Genomic DNA, 15,900 nt, shown 5'->3' on the forward strand with positions numbered 1-15,900 from the left:
CCTTCTATCTATCCATCCCGACAAATCTAATACCCACTGATACCATACATGGTTATGACAATATTAGTCATTGTATTCCTTATGCTGTACGCTACATCCCCAATGACTACTTGTAACAACAAATTTATACTTCTTAATCCTTTCCCCGTTTGTTCACCACCCATTGGCAACTCCCCTTCCCATCTGGCAACCATCAAAATGTTCTCTGTATCTATGAGTTTTGTTTCTGTTTTGTTTGTTTGTTTTGTTCTTTAGATTCCACATAAGAGAAATCACATGCATCTGTCTTTCTCTGTCTGACACTCCACTCAGCACAATAACCTCCAGGTCCTCCATGCTGCCGCAGACAGCAGAACCCCATTCCTTCCATGTCCAAGCAATATTCCATTGTATATATGTACCAACCTCTCTTTATCCATTCTTCCATCCACAGACACCAGACTGCTTCCATATCTTGGTCATTGTACACAATGCTGCAATGAACATATGAATTCACACGTCCCCTCAAAGTAGTATTTTGGTTTCTTTGAATAAATAACCAGAAGTGGGATTATTGGGTCCTTTGTCTTTGTTATAGTCTGTTTCAAAAATCTATTTTGTCTGGTATAAGTATGTCTACCACAGCTTTTTTGGTTGTTTTTTTTCATTACCATTTTCATGAAATATCTTTTTCCATCCCTTTTACATTCCATCTGTGTATGTGTCTTTCAATCTAAAGTCATTCTTTTGTAGGCAGCATATGTAAGGGTCTTGTTGTCTTCTCCATTCAGCCACCCTATGTTTTTGATTGGAGCATTCAAATCCATTTACATCCAAAGTAAATGTTGATAGATAAGTACTATTGCCATTGTATTATTCATAATTTAGTTGTCTCCCCCAATCTTAAAAAAGTGCCCTTTGACATTCCTTACTGGAATGGTGGTGAAGAATTCCTTTAATGTTTGTTGTTGGGAAGTCCTTTTGCTGGTAGAGTACCCTTGATTGTATGTATGTCCTGTTTTTCATCATGTGAAATATTTGTGCCACTCTCTTCTGGCTTGCAAAGTTTCTGCTGAGAAATCAGCTGACAGTCTTATGGGAGCTCCATTGTGGGTAACTAACGGCTTTTCTCTTGTTGCTTTTAGGATTCTCTGTCTTTAAAACTTGCCATTCTAATTATAATGTGTCTTGGTGTGGGCCTGTTTGAGTTCATCTTGTTTGGCACCCTCTATGCTTCCTGTACTTGTATGTTTATTTCCTTTGCCAGGTTAGGAAAGAGTTCAGTCATTTTTCTTCAGATAGGTTCTCAATCCCTTGCTTTCTCTCTCCTCCTTCTGGTACCCCTATGATGCAAATGTTGTTACACTTGATGTTGTCCCAAAGGTCCTCGTAAACTGTCATATTTTGGAGGGATTCTTTTTTCTTTTTGCAGTTCCAATTGGGTGTTTTCTGCTATCTTGTCTTCCAAATTGCTCATCTGATCTCTGCTTCATCTAGTCTGCTGGTAATTCCTTCTAGTGCATTCTTTATTTCAGTTTATTGTAGTCTTCACTCTGGGACTGGTTCTTTTTTATGGTTTCTATGTCCTTTTTTAAATGCTTCCTATCTCTTTGTTGAAATTCTCACTAAGTTTCCTGAGCATCCTTATAATCACTGTTTTGAACTCTGTCTCTGGTAGGTTGCTTGCCTCCATTTTGTTTAGTTCTTTCTCGGGATTTTTCTATTGTTTCATTGGGATGCATTTCTTTGTTTCCTCCTTTTGGCTGTCTCCCTGTGTTTGTTTCTACGTATTAGGTAGATGTGCTATGTCTCCTAGTCTTGACCAGATGGTCTTATGCAATAGGTGCTCTGTGGGGCCCAGTGGCACAGTCTCCCTGGTCACCTGCTCTGGGTGCTCCAGGAGTGTCCCTTGGGTGGGTTGTGTCCTCCTCTTCTAGTTGAGCCTTGATTGCTACTGACATGTCAGTGGGTGCGATTGACTCTCAGGTTGATTGGCTGTAGGGTTTGGCCAGGTCCATAGCCTATGGTCTGCTATATGAAGGACTTACCCCACTGAGTGGGATTCGCCCCAGCAGGCTCTGGTGCCTGTTGAGACCGCCCTTTGTGTGTGACACTTCTGGGGCTAACTGGGCATGTTCTTCTGTAGTCTGAAGCCAACCTCCAAATATGTTGGTTCTGGGGCCACTTGGGAGAGGCTCTGGTGCTGGCCCAGGTCACCCACTGCCTGTGAGTGGCTGGGGACTACCTGGTAGGAGCTACAAAGTGATCTGCGGTTGTTTGCTGCCTGTGTTAAACTTGGAGACATGGGAGAGGCCACGCTGCAAACCTAGGACAGCTACCACCAGTACTGGGCCTGGGGTAACTTTGCAAAAAGGCAGGACACCCAGAGGCCTGCTGCTATCTGCTGGTGCCCATAAGGTTCAGCCCGATAAAGCCTCGGGCAGTACGTGAATTGGATAAGGCAGGGTCTTGGGGAGTCACTAGAGTTGGAAGAATTGTGGTCACCAGGTTAATGTAAATTCTGGTTTGGTGCCAGTGCTGGGCCTGGAGCTACTCAGCAAAATTCTCAGAGCACAGTGAGGCCAGTCGCCACCCACCTTGAGCCCCAGGATTCCAAAAGATTTCCAAGAAAGAGTGCAATTTGTGCAGGGCTGGCTGCTCTGAGAAAGTGCCTCCAGTATTGAGGGAGTTGGGTGGGGTGGGGAACCAATGAGTCAACAGGATGGAGCAAGCACTCAACAGAACAATCAGACTCAGAATTGACCTGGGGGTAGGGGGAGGCTGAACACAGAAAGATGGCACCCACTTGACAGCTGCATGGAAGGACCCCACACAATGAAAATGGTGACTACCCTCCAGTCCTCACTTCCAAAGACACACAGCTCAGTCTGACCCCTGTATGCCTCTGATGCCCTGCGAGTCACTGTCTCTCCACTGGAGCCCAAAATGAGTTCCTACAAAGGACTGGGTCTGTGCATGGGCCATTTAAAAGGATGTCTGGGTTTCCCACAGCCTTCTGTCCCCTGGATATTCGGAATCCCCACTGATTTTCACATCCAGATGTTGTTGCAGCTCCCCTTCCTGGTACCAATACTCCAGGCTAGGAAGCCTGGTGTAGGGGGCTGGGGTCCTTGCTCCTCCAGGGCGACCCTTAACAGCCGAGATATCCTTCCTGATTCTCAAGCACCACACGGAGGTTTGGGGCTCGTTTCATGTCTCTGCCCCTCATCCCAGTCTCAACGTGGATTCTTCTTTATATTTTTAGTCATAGGACTTCTGTTCAGCTAGCTTCAGATGGTTCTCCAGGTTGACTGTTGTACAACTTAGTTGTAATTTTAATGGGTTCATAGAAGGATGCAGGCACAGTGTTTATCTACTTAGCCATCTTAGGTCTCCTCCTAGATAGGTCGTTTTCTATTGCTGGTTTCAAGATTCTCTCCCTTGTCTTTGTCTTTCGATAGTTTGACTATGATGTGTGTAGGCATGGATCTTCTTTAGTTTATCTACTTGGAGTTTGTTGAGTTTCTTAATGTCTTTCATCAAATTTGAGAAATATTTGGCTATTATTCTTCAAATATTCCTTTTGCCCCGTTCTTCTCCTTTTGGGAATCCCATTATACATATGCTATTATGCTTGATGGTTTACTACAGATCTGTGAAACTGTGTTCAGTTTTCTTAATTCTTTCTGTTCCTCAGGCTAGATAATTTCAATTCATCTATCTTCAGGTTTACTGCTTTTTCCTCTCTTAGCTCAGATTTGCTATTTGAGCCTGATAGGGAATTTTTCATTGCAGGTATTGTCTCGCAACATTTGCTGAGGGGTTCTGCCTGTGTGTTGGGGCATGCCTTCAACACTCAAGCACTTTAAACTTCTGCCTTAGCATTTAATCACTGATTGCCTCGGGCCTCAAAGTCAGTCGGAGGCGAGAGATTAGGGCCCTCTCTGGTCTTTCCTGAGCACGTACACAGCCCTGCATAGGTGCACAACCTTCTCATTCCCTAAGAATATGTCAGAGCTCTTTAAAGGCCCTTATGGATATCTTATTCCCATAAGTTCAAGTTTTTGGCCAGGTTATTTGCCCAACTGGTATTGTACCCTCAGCAGCTGATAAGTTAAACAAGTGCCTCTGATTGTTTTTAACAAAGGCCCTGGGGATACTGCTTTTCCCACAGAGCAAGTTATGAGCTCCAATCAGGGCGAAGTGATAAACAATGCCTGCAAATGGGCTTTTCAAGGGAGCTAGACCAGGTCAAATAGGGACCAGTGTTCTGGGAATGGGACTTTTTGAGGAGCTCTAAATAAGGACTGCCCTGTCCAGTGGTTGCAAGGCAGCTGGATTTTACAAGTACCATGTTTGCAAGACTGCTGATTTTCAAGGTTACTGCAGACCTGAATAGAGGGAGATGGGAGCAGTTCAAGTTACAGTGCCCACAAATCCTGTTTATGAGATTCAGCAGTTTTTTCTTGAATAAACACTCCTCAAATTGTTGGAAGCTTTTGGCTAATTTCAAGAGTTCTGAAAAAGTTGATTTTGGCCATCTTCGTCAATGTTTTCATTGCTTTTATGGAAGAATGCATTTACCCCCACCATAGTTTGAAGGTTAGTATGAAAAAAACCAACAACAACCTCATATTGCTATAATACTTCTAATAAAGTCCTTAGTCTACACCTGTCCTTAGGCATACAAAATTACCTGTGACTATAAATTAAAGGCCTATCAAAGTTAAAGAGTTTTTGATTTTCACTTAAATTTGGAAAACGCTGGGTCATCCCATCGGTTAGTTTCTCACCCACCAGACTTGGAAGCTCCATCTTTTTTCTAACTTTTACCTTCAGCTAGCACAGCTGAAGGACAGCTAAATTAATTAGGGAAGAAAAAAATCTGCTTTTAGAATGGGAAAGAATCAGACAAAAGAGAAAGTGGGAGTGTGGAGAAGGGTTTTCCTCTATAAACCTATTTTGATCTACTTCTTTGATAATATCAACAAGATCTGGAGTCAGACAGGTGCACAATCCAATCCCAGATCCTCTTCTTAATCAGCAGTATGACCTTGAGCAAGCTATTCAACTTTCTCTGTGCCTCAGTTGTTTCATTTATAAAAATAGGCATAACAATTATTTTACAGCTTTTGTTTAGCTTAAAATTATAATATACGTGTAAATGCCCAGAATATGTAATAAGCACTCAGTTAAAAATCAGCTTTCTTTCCCTCAACTACACAGAAATATTAGGAGTACGTAGAGAACAATAGTATCAAAAATTCCAAGAAATACATAAAGGCCTAACAATTAGCTTTTCAAGAAGATATAAATTAGGACCAATGTATCTTTTTTAAAAAAGCCAGAACACAATGCATTTATGAGCATTAAGGTAACATATAGTAAAGTACCCAGCAGAGCTTCTAGCACATGCAATACACTCAATAAATATTAATTGAATGTTATTTTGATTTTAGAAAAAGCTCATTAAGACATGGTAAAAGCAAGTTTTGATACTTAACGAACTGAACCTCATTTATCTAGAAAATTTATTAATGTGAAACATCTTTTCTAAAATTATGCTGAATAAAATAAGACTTCACATTATATTTTTTAAAGAGTAAGTTTTACACTTTCTTTTTTTTTTTTTTTAATGTTTTCTCTTACATAACCGATGACATAAGCCATGCTGGCTAAAAGAGTGTTTTTACAAAAACAGAAAAAATTCAGACAAATCAGAAGCAGGTACTCAGTCTTTGTGGCCATGTCAGATTCAATAATATCTTAAACTTCCCAATTATCTCAAGCCCTGCCCCTCTAGTTTCTTATGTCAAACCAATTCCATAGCAGTTTACTTACATTTAGTCTCTGCGTTCTCTGTAAAGATTCAATTTTATGTCCCACTGGTCACCATTAACTCTAGCAGCAAATCTTCCATCTGTTTATCATCCTGATCTAAAAACCTCAACAAACAGAAACTGATAACTATTTTCCTGACATTTGAACTTAAGAAACAACTGTGTCCAATAAATGTAAAACAATAAACAATATCTAATATGTATCAGGCTTTTCCTATATACCAGGCAATGTCTTTTATATAAATTATGTAATATAATTCTCATAATATCTCAATTAGGTAGGGGGACTATTTTAATTCTCATTTTTTATGGATGAGAAACTTGTCCAAAGTTAAAAAATCTGTCCAAGGTCACAGAGCTATTCAACTATATAAATAGCCAAGATTTAAACTCAAGCCACCCACATTTTAAACTATGACACTTCAGAGAAAATCTTAATCTCAAGTCTCACCCTTCTTAACTTAGAAAACAAACTGCAGCTCTAAAGTACAATAACTCTTGGTATGACTGTTCTCCTATGACACAAACATCTCAGACTCATCTGTCCCCCTTGTTTTGTCTTCCTCAGCCTCCAGGATTAGTCATCTAATCAGCTGCTCCCTCTCCAATCCAGCCAGTACCCCACACTACCAGGGATGGAGCAGGATGAAGAGGAAGGAGGGGGTTACTAAAGAAAGAAAGAAAAAGGCAGGATCAAAAAATACATAAGGAAGAATGAGAGAAATTTGTTGTGGGATACAAGAAACATCTAGTGATAAAAACTGATCAAGTCAAGTCTGATCAATGACAAGTAAAGAAAACTTCCTATTAGAGATTACAATATCCTAATCATAGCTGCATACACCCCCTCCCAAGTTATCTGTGACATTTTAATGCTTAAAAATTAGGGAACATAGCATGTATCAACACATACACTTAATCATTATAATTTTGAAAATTTAGTCAGAAAAATATTGTACAAGCCAAAATGGAATATTATTTTTCATCTACAGACTATATAGTATGGGTTGTTCTACACTTGATATGAAGTTATGTATCAACCATTTCTTAAACTTGGCAGCTTTTTCTCATCCCGCTCTTAATTAAGACAAGTTTCATATCATACAAAATTTAAAGACATGAGACCAGAGAGAGAGAACCACCTTTTTGCCAAGTGTTCTTATGACCTGGAAGCAATGGGCATTTGTTTACAGCCCTGTTGATTTTTGGCACATAGTGAAAACACACACCCGCTATTACATGGAGAAGGAAGAACAGACACCAAAGCACCATTCATTTTATTTTTAGATACCGTAGCAAGGCTACTCGGGTTTCATAAGAAAATATAACGGGGGAAAAAATGATGAGAATATCACTCTCGTCCTCTGCGTCCTAAATAGGCCCCAGTTCATTTCTTCAGTCATCATCCATTAGAATATACTCAGAACACCTGGATCCCTTCTGCCTGATTTTCTGAGATACCTCCTTGGAACCACTTTGCTAGGACTCCAATATAGTACATGTAAGACAAAGCAGCATAATGTTCAAGTTACTTTCTGCTTCCAAAAACACGAATTCCAGTAATAACTCTATGCCTTCCCTTCCCACGATGTTAGCATGGCCATCAAAGAGGTCTGGGTCGTTCTCCTGACTTCTAAGCTCTTAGCCTCCTCAAACATTACAGGAGGCAAACCAAGAAAGCTACAGAAAGGCACGAATGAGGAAAATAATTCCCAAGTAATAGGTTCCTCTAAGAGTTCTCTCTTTATTTGGAAGCTTTGAAGATAAAATAAAAACTGGCCTTAACCAAGACCAAAGAAGATAAAAATCTCCGTTCTTCCAGGACTGCCCCTATCAACTGCCCTGTTTCTAGGAATGCGTGCGCCCTAAAGAACTGATGAAAAACTTCAGGTATGCAGCAAACTCAGAGCCACAAAGACCAGCAACACATAGATGATGCTAAGGCCTAGCAGGAAAATTCTGGATGGGTACAAAGGGCAGACCTGACCGGAAGGTCCAGTAACAACGAGGGCTGGCTCCAGGACGGGAATGTCCAGTGACACAACAGAGGGATCCCTAAGCTTTTCCTGGTCCTTCCACCTCTTCAACAGTCATTCAGTCAGCAGAGTGGCCTTTGACACACAGCACGGGTCCTGGAGGACATCAGAGCTGGCAGTCTGTGCCACTTAATTCCTATAGAGTGTTGGGCAGATTATTTGACTTCCCTGAGTCTTGTAGAATGGTGATAAAGAAGCTTGCCTGGACTACTTCCCAGGTCATTGTGAGGGTCAAATACAATAACACACATCAAAGTGTATTAAAACTAGAACTGAGATCAGGGCAGCTTCTCCCAGCAGACACCAGGAGATCTGAGACTTGGGTGCAGTGTGCAGCCTGTTGTTCACTAAGAGGAGGAAGTTAACTCTCAGGGAGGCAGACACCCTGGACCCTCTGATGTTCCGGATGTGCCATGTCCTCCACCAGCCCACCACCCCTCGCCCCAACACACAGCCAGCCCGTCCTAGGAATATGTGAATCCACTAGGGGGTTAAAGGTTAAGTCAGGTTTCGTAACACACAGTCCGGATGCATTGCCCCCCCCCCCCACTAAAGAAATAGTACGCAGACGAACGGTCCACTCAAACTGGCATCCTACTTATTGGCAAGCACACCAAGGGATGTGTTCAGGAGGCCGTGGCTGTCCTAAAACATCCCACCTCAAAGAGCTTTCAAAACATCCTGCCTTGCCAGTGAGCGTGTCCATATTCTCCAGGAATTTATCTTCATCTCTCATGCATCTATTTGTATGCTCAGTCTTTATCTACTCTTACATATAATCCATTCTAATTATGTAGTCTACTCTGTGAAAGCGGTACTTATTTGGTGTATTTATTATAAATAAACTCATAATAAGCTTCTTTAACGCTCAAAGTGGGACTTACAAATTCTCTTTGTCAACTTTGTTCATATCATATGGCTGTGTAAGTTTCTATCTTTATCAAAATTAAGAGAAAAAAATATCAGTCCCCTAGCTCTCCATTAAATCAATTTAACTATCTTCTCTAATTCTGTGATCAAGTACAAGGAATAAAACCATACAGCATTCTTGTATAACCCCAATATCCCTGAGTATTTTAGTGAATGTTACAGTAAATAAGTAGAAAGTGTAAATGGCAAAATAGAGGCAGAAATGAAAAATGAGAAAAAATTTAAGAACATTGAATTCATTCTGTGATACATACAACATAAAAAGACTGGAAAGAAATATTTCCAAAATTGTTATTTTTGGGTGGTCGGATGATGGACAAATTCTTTTCTTCTTTATATTTTTCTGCATTACTAAAATTTCTTTACTGGGTATGTACTACTATTCTAATTTTAAAAGTTACTAAAACAAAAACACATGGAGAAAAATGTGTAAACGAAAAGTTAACTGGTCAAAACTGAGGAACTGATCACAGCAGAGCTTCACCAAATGCTGTTGGGACTTTAGGCTCTCCCAGGAAAATCAGCTCTGGCCAACAAGACCTCAGCCAGCCTGGGTCCTATTTGTTTCAGAGGCAGATTACAAAATAGGCACCAGAACATGCGGGTCTGACCCTTGCACCAGGTAGTCCATTCCATGTTAGCAGACAGACATACCTAGAAAATAAAGTCACTTTTAAAGGTAGTTGAAAAATAAAGGACCTCTAAACAAAAGGCTAGAAGTCCTAAGTAGTATGCTCCGCTTTCAGAGGCACTGAGCAAGGTTGGGCTCTGAAGCTTAAGGCCAAGGTGCTTGTTATGAGTTTTTTTTATAATAAATACACCAAATAAGTATCGCTTTCACAGGGTAGACTACACAATTAAGACTATAAGAAGCTAAGAGTGGCGACTCAAGGAGAATGCGCCTGGATTCTTCCCAGCTACTGGCGTGTGTTGGCTGTTCAATACATATTTATATAAAAATGATAGTGAACTGATAATCATGATGAATGTGTAGGTGATTGCAGGGGTATCAGTAATTTGTACACTAACGGGGAGAGGCTGAGAGGGAAGACTTCCTGAAGGAGGTGACATGCTGGTTTAAAGAGTAAGTAGTCAATTGGCAGGCAGAGAACATGGCGAAAAGCAAGGAGAGGTCCAGGCAGACACAGTTATGCGCATTCAAAAAAAGAGAAGTTGGACTGGAGCAAATGGCTTAGCTTCACAGAAACTAAAGTTGAACCGAACCTTGAAGAGAGGGTAGAATTTGGATAGGAGTGAAAGGAGAAGAAAAAGGACAACATAAGCAAAGGACGCTGCAGGAAGAAATGGAATGTGAGACATTTATTCTCTCAGTAAATGTTTATTGAATGCCTCCTCTGTCCCAAGCCCCAGGCCAAGAGCTTGGGGTGCAAAAGAGAATGTACTTGTAACTCAAACCAACTGGACAAAAACCCCATGAGACTGGTATGGCTCTCCCCACTGTGGAGATGAGGAAATTGATGTTTTACAATGAGAACACAATTTGTCCAAGAACACAGAGCTAATCGATAGCATAAATCTAGTGTTAGGTGTATTTTATTATAGCCAGGCTTTAGAGAACATTGGTGAGTTGTTTGTTTCTTAACAGCAGGGTTAAAGCTCAGAGGATATGAGGAAAACCCATGCAGCCCCTATTCTGCTATTCAAATAAAAAATTATGAACATTGCTTACTTTTCTTTTGTGAATTTTTTTCTGCCCTGGAGGATAAATATGCAGGAGTCATGAGTTCTTACTTATAAACGTCCCAGGTCTTTTGGAACAATTACTAGCAGGACAAGATCAGGGTCCGGAAACAGCCTAATTACACCAACTGGCAACTGATTAAGTCCATCCACTTCAGAACGTGCTCAAATAGCAAGGGGAGCAGATCCAGTGGCCATCTGAGAAAGGTCAGGCGAGTTCCCACCAAAAAACGTTTCATAAAGACAAAGCCAGACTCTGGATTTGTGTGGAAAATGTTAAACATGCTCCGTGCTGGAAAACTCAGAGACTCCCACACTGCTGATGGCCTGCAGACGACTATTCAGTAAATGACAAATCTTCCAAGAAGCTGAGCTTAATTATTCAGAGGTTGTCTAAAATCAGCACTTGAATTGGCCAGGTCTCCCCTATCCCTGGCCAAGCTAAGTGCAGGTTCCTCCCATGTGAATAAGCTCTTCTGAAAGTAAGGAAGCTTTCAGTCCACAAGGTATATACTTCTAAACACAAACAGACATACTACACGCAAACAGTTTTGACAAAGAACAAAAAATCTGCTTAAAGTTTCCTTCTGAGATTAACCATGCGCACTTAGGTAAAGAAGGAAAAAAGTTTTGTTTTTCAGGGTCACTGAAAAGTCATTTAAGTCTATAGTAATTCTTTTGCCACATTAATTTTACGTTTTTTTCAAACAAGTGGTATTCTTGTGGGCTTCTTAAAAAGCTACAAGACTAATTAGAAATAGCACTGATATAAATTTTCTCTATCATTAAATAGGAAAATTAGTTTTTCCTTTTTAGCTTAATTTTTTAATTTTTTAATTAGAACATAGTTCTAAAGTTCACATTCATACAACGCTTTCAAATCTATTTTGCATTCCATGTGGAGAGACAAATCTGATATCTTTATTTGTGATTATCATGGCGCCTCACTGAAAGGCTCATTATGGTGTTTGGAATGTCTAAGGTTGGCAGGCGGGCTTGGGATTTTTACCTCTCAAAGAGAAACCCGTCCTCTACTTCCTCACCCTACCCCAAAACTCCAAACTGGCATTAGTTATGCTAGCTGTGGGGAAATAAGTAACAACAAATACAAAGTTTCCTAAAATACTCTTAAACATGTATTTGCATAAAATAAAGAGGAATAATTTTATTGCAAAACTTATCTATAGTTGAAGACGCAATCTGAAGTCCAGTTTGATCAGGCTGATTAAAGGACGTTTTCAGCCAAAGTAGACCCAAATGAGTTTTTTGTTGTCTTTTTGTTTTGGTCCTGAAATCATTTCTATCCTTGCTCTTTTTCCTCACACAACATTAGGGTTTCTCAATGTTTTAACATTTCCTTGGAGATGGCTAAGGAACACGGTTCAGTCACAATAACAATCAACAGTCTTCTATCTTACACTTAGTGAATCTGTTCCCAGCTGGCCTTTCACATTAGCGTCCATTCCAACTTAGTAGAACTGACAAGCATACAAAATGTGGACTAGAGAAAAATATTAAAAATACGACTTAAGCATTTACTTTTAGGGCAGCAAAAAGGGATGGAAACTTCTACCATATTCCAAAAAGTAGAGATGTTAATGGTCTCTTATAGTAACTACAACTGCAAATAAGCTGGTATTCCCAGGCCATTTTGGAGAAACATTAAGACCGTCCTAAACTATAAGAAATGCTTACCTTGCTGAAAAGGGAGGCAGTTCTGTCTCCACCGGCCTATGAAAAAATCAAGGCCCCAAGTCTGACTACCTCACAAGTATCCCTGCCAAGTTCCAGCTTTTGTTTTCCTGGGATATTTGACTTTTTCAGACAAATTAAAAACGAGAGGCAAAGAGACCTAAACAGTACTTTTTAATTTGCCCTTCAAGATATAACACAATGCTATGCTAGGCAACTCGATAAATAACATCAATTAAATGTTGAGAGAAAAAGTGTCATCTCAAGGGTTCTGTGGCTTTTACATTTGTCTCGTGGACAAATCTCTAAAGTTCTGTTTCAGATTATCAGTTTTCTAAAACCGAGCACAGACTACTCCCACGAAATAATTTAGAAAAATTTCATATAATCTTTGTTTTCTTTACTAAGGGCCCAACTTGACTGTAGCTACGGTGCTCACTCAGCGGAGGGTCCAGTCTCCTCGTCTCAAATGCTGATTTACTGGAGCTAATTTCCTAACAAATACATGTGCACGCCTCATACCCTGTGCTTCCATGCACTCCCCTGCCCATGTGAATTCTGGCCCCCCAAAAAGAGACCTCAACCTCAGGACAGCCATTCCTATTTCCCGATCCAGCTCTCAAGGGCTGTTCTCACTGCAGCGGTTCTTGTGGTTCTCAGGCCAGCAGCATCCACATCACTTGGGAGCTTGCTAGAAATGCACATTCTCAGGCCCACTCCAGACCTACTGAATCAGAAACTCTGGGGCTGGGGCCCAGCTCCCCAGGTGACCTATCTCCTCAAGTTTGAGAAGCACTTTTGCACTGCAATAACTATTAAACCATCACTGTACTCTCACAACCTGCAGGTGTCACTAAACACCAGCTAGAAGAATTACTGGCGCAGGACGCTGAAGTTGTGGTACAGAACCTGCAGGCCTGACCCCACAGTTCCTTCTCCCGGTTCCTCAACAGCTGCCTCAGCCTCCTCCAGTGAATGCAAAGGTCACAGTACATCTCAGTTTTGAACAGGAACTGGACTGAAATTCTTCTCACAGCAGCATAATATACCTACAGTTTCCAGGGATGCCATCAATATTTCATTATTTTGAAGGTTTTTGTGTTTAATACAACACAGGTTAAGAATGAAATGTCGATACTGATTAAACAGAACAAAATAAAAAACTTAGATTATCCTCAGTCATTGTGTGTATCTGAATAATAATAATGTACTTGATCTCAAAGAATGAGAGTTCCTACCCTTAAAATTTCATAGAATTGATGTGACAAAAGTGAGAAGAGGATTTTTCTAAAGTAAAGCACACATACAGGCAGTCATTTGCCGGCTTCTGTCAAAACCCTGAATTTTGCATTAACTGTTTTACTACAAACATCTCTAGTGAGGATGTGGAGCAACAGGAATTCTCACACACTGCTGATGGGAGTGTCAATCAGAACAACCACTTTGGAAAACTGTCTGTTTAGCAGTGTCTACTGAAGCTGGACATACAAGTACCCAGGACAAGCACTTCCAGTCCGGGGTATGCACCCTGTGACTCTGTCTACCTTACAAGTGTAATTCATAATAGTTACCAACTGGAAACAATCCACATGTCCATCCACAGTAGAGGAGATAAAGATTATGGATATTCATACAATAAAATATACACAGCCATGAAAACACCAACCAACCAACAAACTGCTGCAACTAATATGGATGAATCTCACAGGCATGATGCTGAGTGAAAGAAGCTGGACAGGAAAGAGCAATCACTCATCCAAACAGGCAAAAGGAATCTCTGTGACAGGTCAGCAGCGAGATTACTGGGGCTATCTAACAACCCGCATAGGAACTGACTGAAAAAGTTCTATTAATACATCTTGACCTGGAAGACCCTTACAGGTGTATATACATATGAAAAGCTCATTGAGTTGTACACTTAAATGTGTACACTTCATGTATTTATACCTCTTTATAAAAGAAAAAGTGAAACATACACACAAAAATATTGACAAGCTGCCACGTAACAATCCATAAAAATCTACATTACTGGGCAACTATATCGTCATCAGCAAAAACTGCATTTGCTGAGCTAAATCCTGCAATACAGCAAATGACGGATGTTCCTTATTTCCAAAGTTATGCCAGCATATCAACATATCATTCTATAAAAGGGCCAAACTTTTCTGGCTTGCACTTCCTAGTCCCAAACTCCTTTTATTTTGCCACTTAACAGGGCCCAGCGTGTGGCCACCTACTGTCCATCCTCATAAGCCCCTGTGGGCCCTAGATGGCTGATCAAAACCCAAGGGGAGGCGGAAAGGCCTGGCTCCCGCACTCCTGTCATTACCTACCCGCCGGCATCTCGGGATCACCCTTGTCCTAACCCCTACCACTATCCAGCTTCCCTCCTGCCTCCCCATCCAACGCTTGTCCCAGGGCAGGGGCCTTGGTATGACAGCGCAGTCTCCGAGGCCATTCCGGGCCTAGTGGATCCTGGCTTCCGATTCATTAGGAACCCAGACCCCGCTGCCAACAGGGAGACGCCAAATTACACCCCCAGGGCAGGCACCTCCGGGCCCCGCAGAGCGCCCGTGACCCTGCCCCCGCTCTCCGCGGGCCCGGGCCGCTCCCTGCAGCCCACCCGATCCACAGAGAATCCGTGCTGGGGGGGCTACTCTCGGTCCGTTTCCGCGCTTCCGGCTTTGAGTTTTGAAAACCGCACTTGGTTGTAACGTGTGACCAAGATAAGGGACAAAGTGTTCCCGGGGAGAATCCAGTCGGGCACGCGGGACCCAGGGGCGCGCAGAGCCCGCGCAGGCTGCGTCCGGGCTCCGCGCGGGAGGTGGGACCCGCAAGGGTGCACGCGCGGGGCCACCCCCGCCCGCCGCTCTGCGCGCTCTCCCGCCCCGCGCGGCCTGGCTCGTCGCACTGGGGCGGGCGGGTGTGTTTACCTGGAAGCAGAAACACGTGCTGCCGGGCGCCGGCGCCGTCCCCGCAGTCCCCGCGGCCCGCCATGCCGCCCGCCTGCTCCCGGGGCCCAAGCGCGGCGCCTGGGGCCCGGCAGCGCCGGCCTCAGCCCTCGGAGCGCGGGCCTGGCTGGAGCCTGGCGGAAAATGGCGGGAGAAGGGTCTGTTCCGGGTGGCGCGGCGCGCGGAGGGCCTGGCGGGGCCCAGCAGGCGGCCCGCGGGACGAATTTGGTTTCGTTTCCGGAGCCAGCAGGCTGCTCCTGTTAACTTTTTAAATTTAGCGCCAGGTGGAGGCAACCCAAGTACTGGCGCCTAACCCGCTGGCAGGGGGAGGGTCGCGGCCTCTCCCTCCGCTTCCCCGCCAGTGGTAGGTGCGCACCCGGGGCGCCGAGTGACGCTGCGCGCGGGACGGCGACCCTGGGACGCGACGGCGGGCGGGGTCGCCTCGGCCCGGGCGCCAGGTCGCCACACTCAGTGGCCCTCCCAGGGAGGTGGTGGCGCGGCTGAGGGACACCCCCACAACCGAGCGGGAGAGCTGGCGAGGCCGGGGCCGGGAGAGGGGAGTGGGTCCCCAGGATGGGTGACGCCCGCTACCCTCGGAGGGCACTCGCACACCCCTGGCAGAGAAGAAAAGCCTGGAGCAAGTCCATGTTAAGGACAACCGCTGTCATCCTATCTGAACCCTAATGTACTCTCAGTTTTCATTGTATCTTGATCACTAGTTGCATTCTGCTTTGGAATAAATGTCAGGCTAGTGTGTGCTTTGTGATTCAT

At 43.1% G+C, this 15,900-nt stretch overlaps 1 protein-coding gene across 3 annotated transcripts in view; it reads right to left on the reverse strand.

Moving 5' to 3' along the window:
* The window catches only part of RNASEH2B (ribonuclease H2 subunit B), a 65,676-nt gene extending 50,448 nt beyond the window's left edge, over positions 1-15,228 (reverse strand). For all 3 annotated transcript variants that reach the window (XM_033104901.1, XM_033104900.1, XM_033104899.1), the window contains exon 1: positions 15,112-15,228. In XM_033104901.1, coding sequence (XP_032960792.1) covers positions 15,112-15,175 — 64 coding nt within the window. In that variant the 5' untranslated portion in view covers positions 15,176-15,228. The remainder of the gene's footprint in view (positions 1-15,111) is intronic.
* Positions 15,229-15,900: the final 672 nt, after the last annotated feature.

The sequence above is a fragment of the Rhinolophus ferrumequinum genome, chromosome 4 (genome assembly GCF_004115265.2).
Source record: "Rhinolophus ferrumequinum isolate MPI-CBG mRhiFer1 chromosome 4, mRhiFer1_v1.p, whole genome shotgun sequence".
Classification (NCBI taxonomy): Eukaryota; Metazoa; Chordata; class Mammalia; order Chiroptera; family Rhinolophidae; genus Rhinolophus; species Rhinolophus ferrumequinum.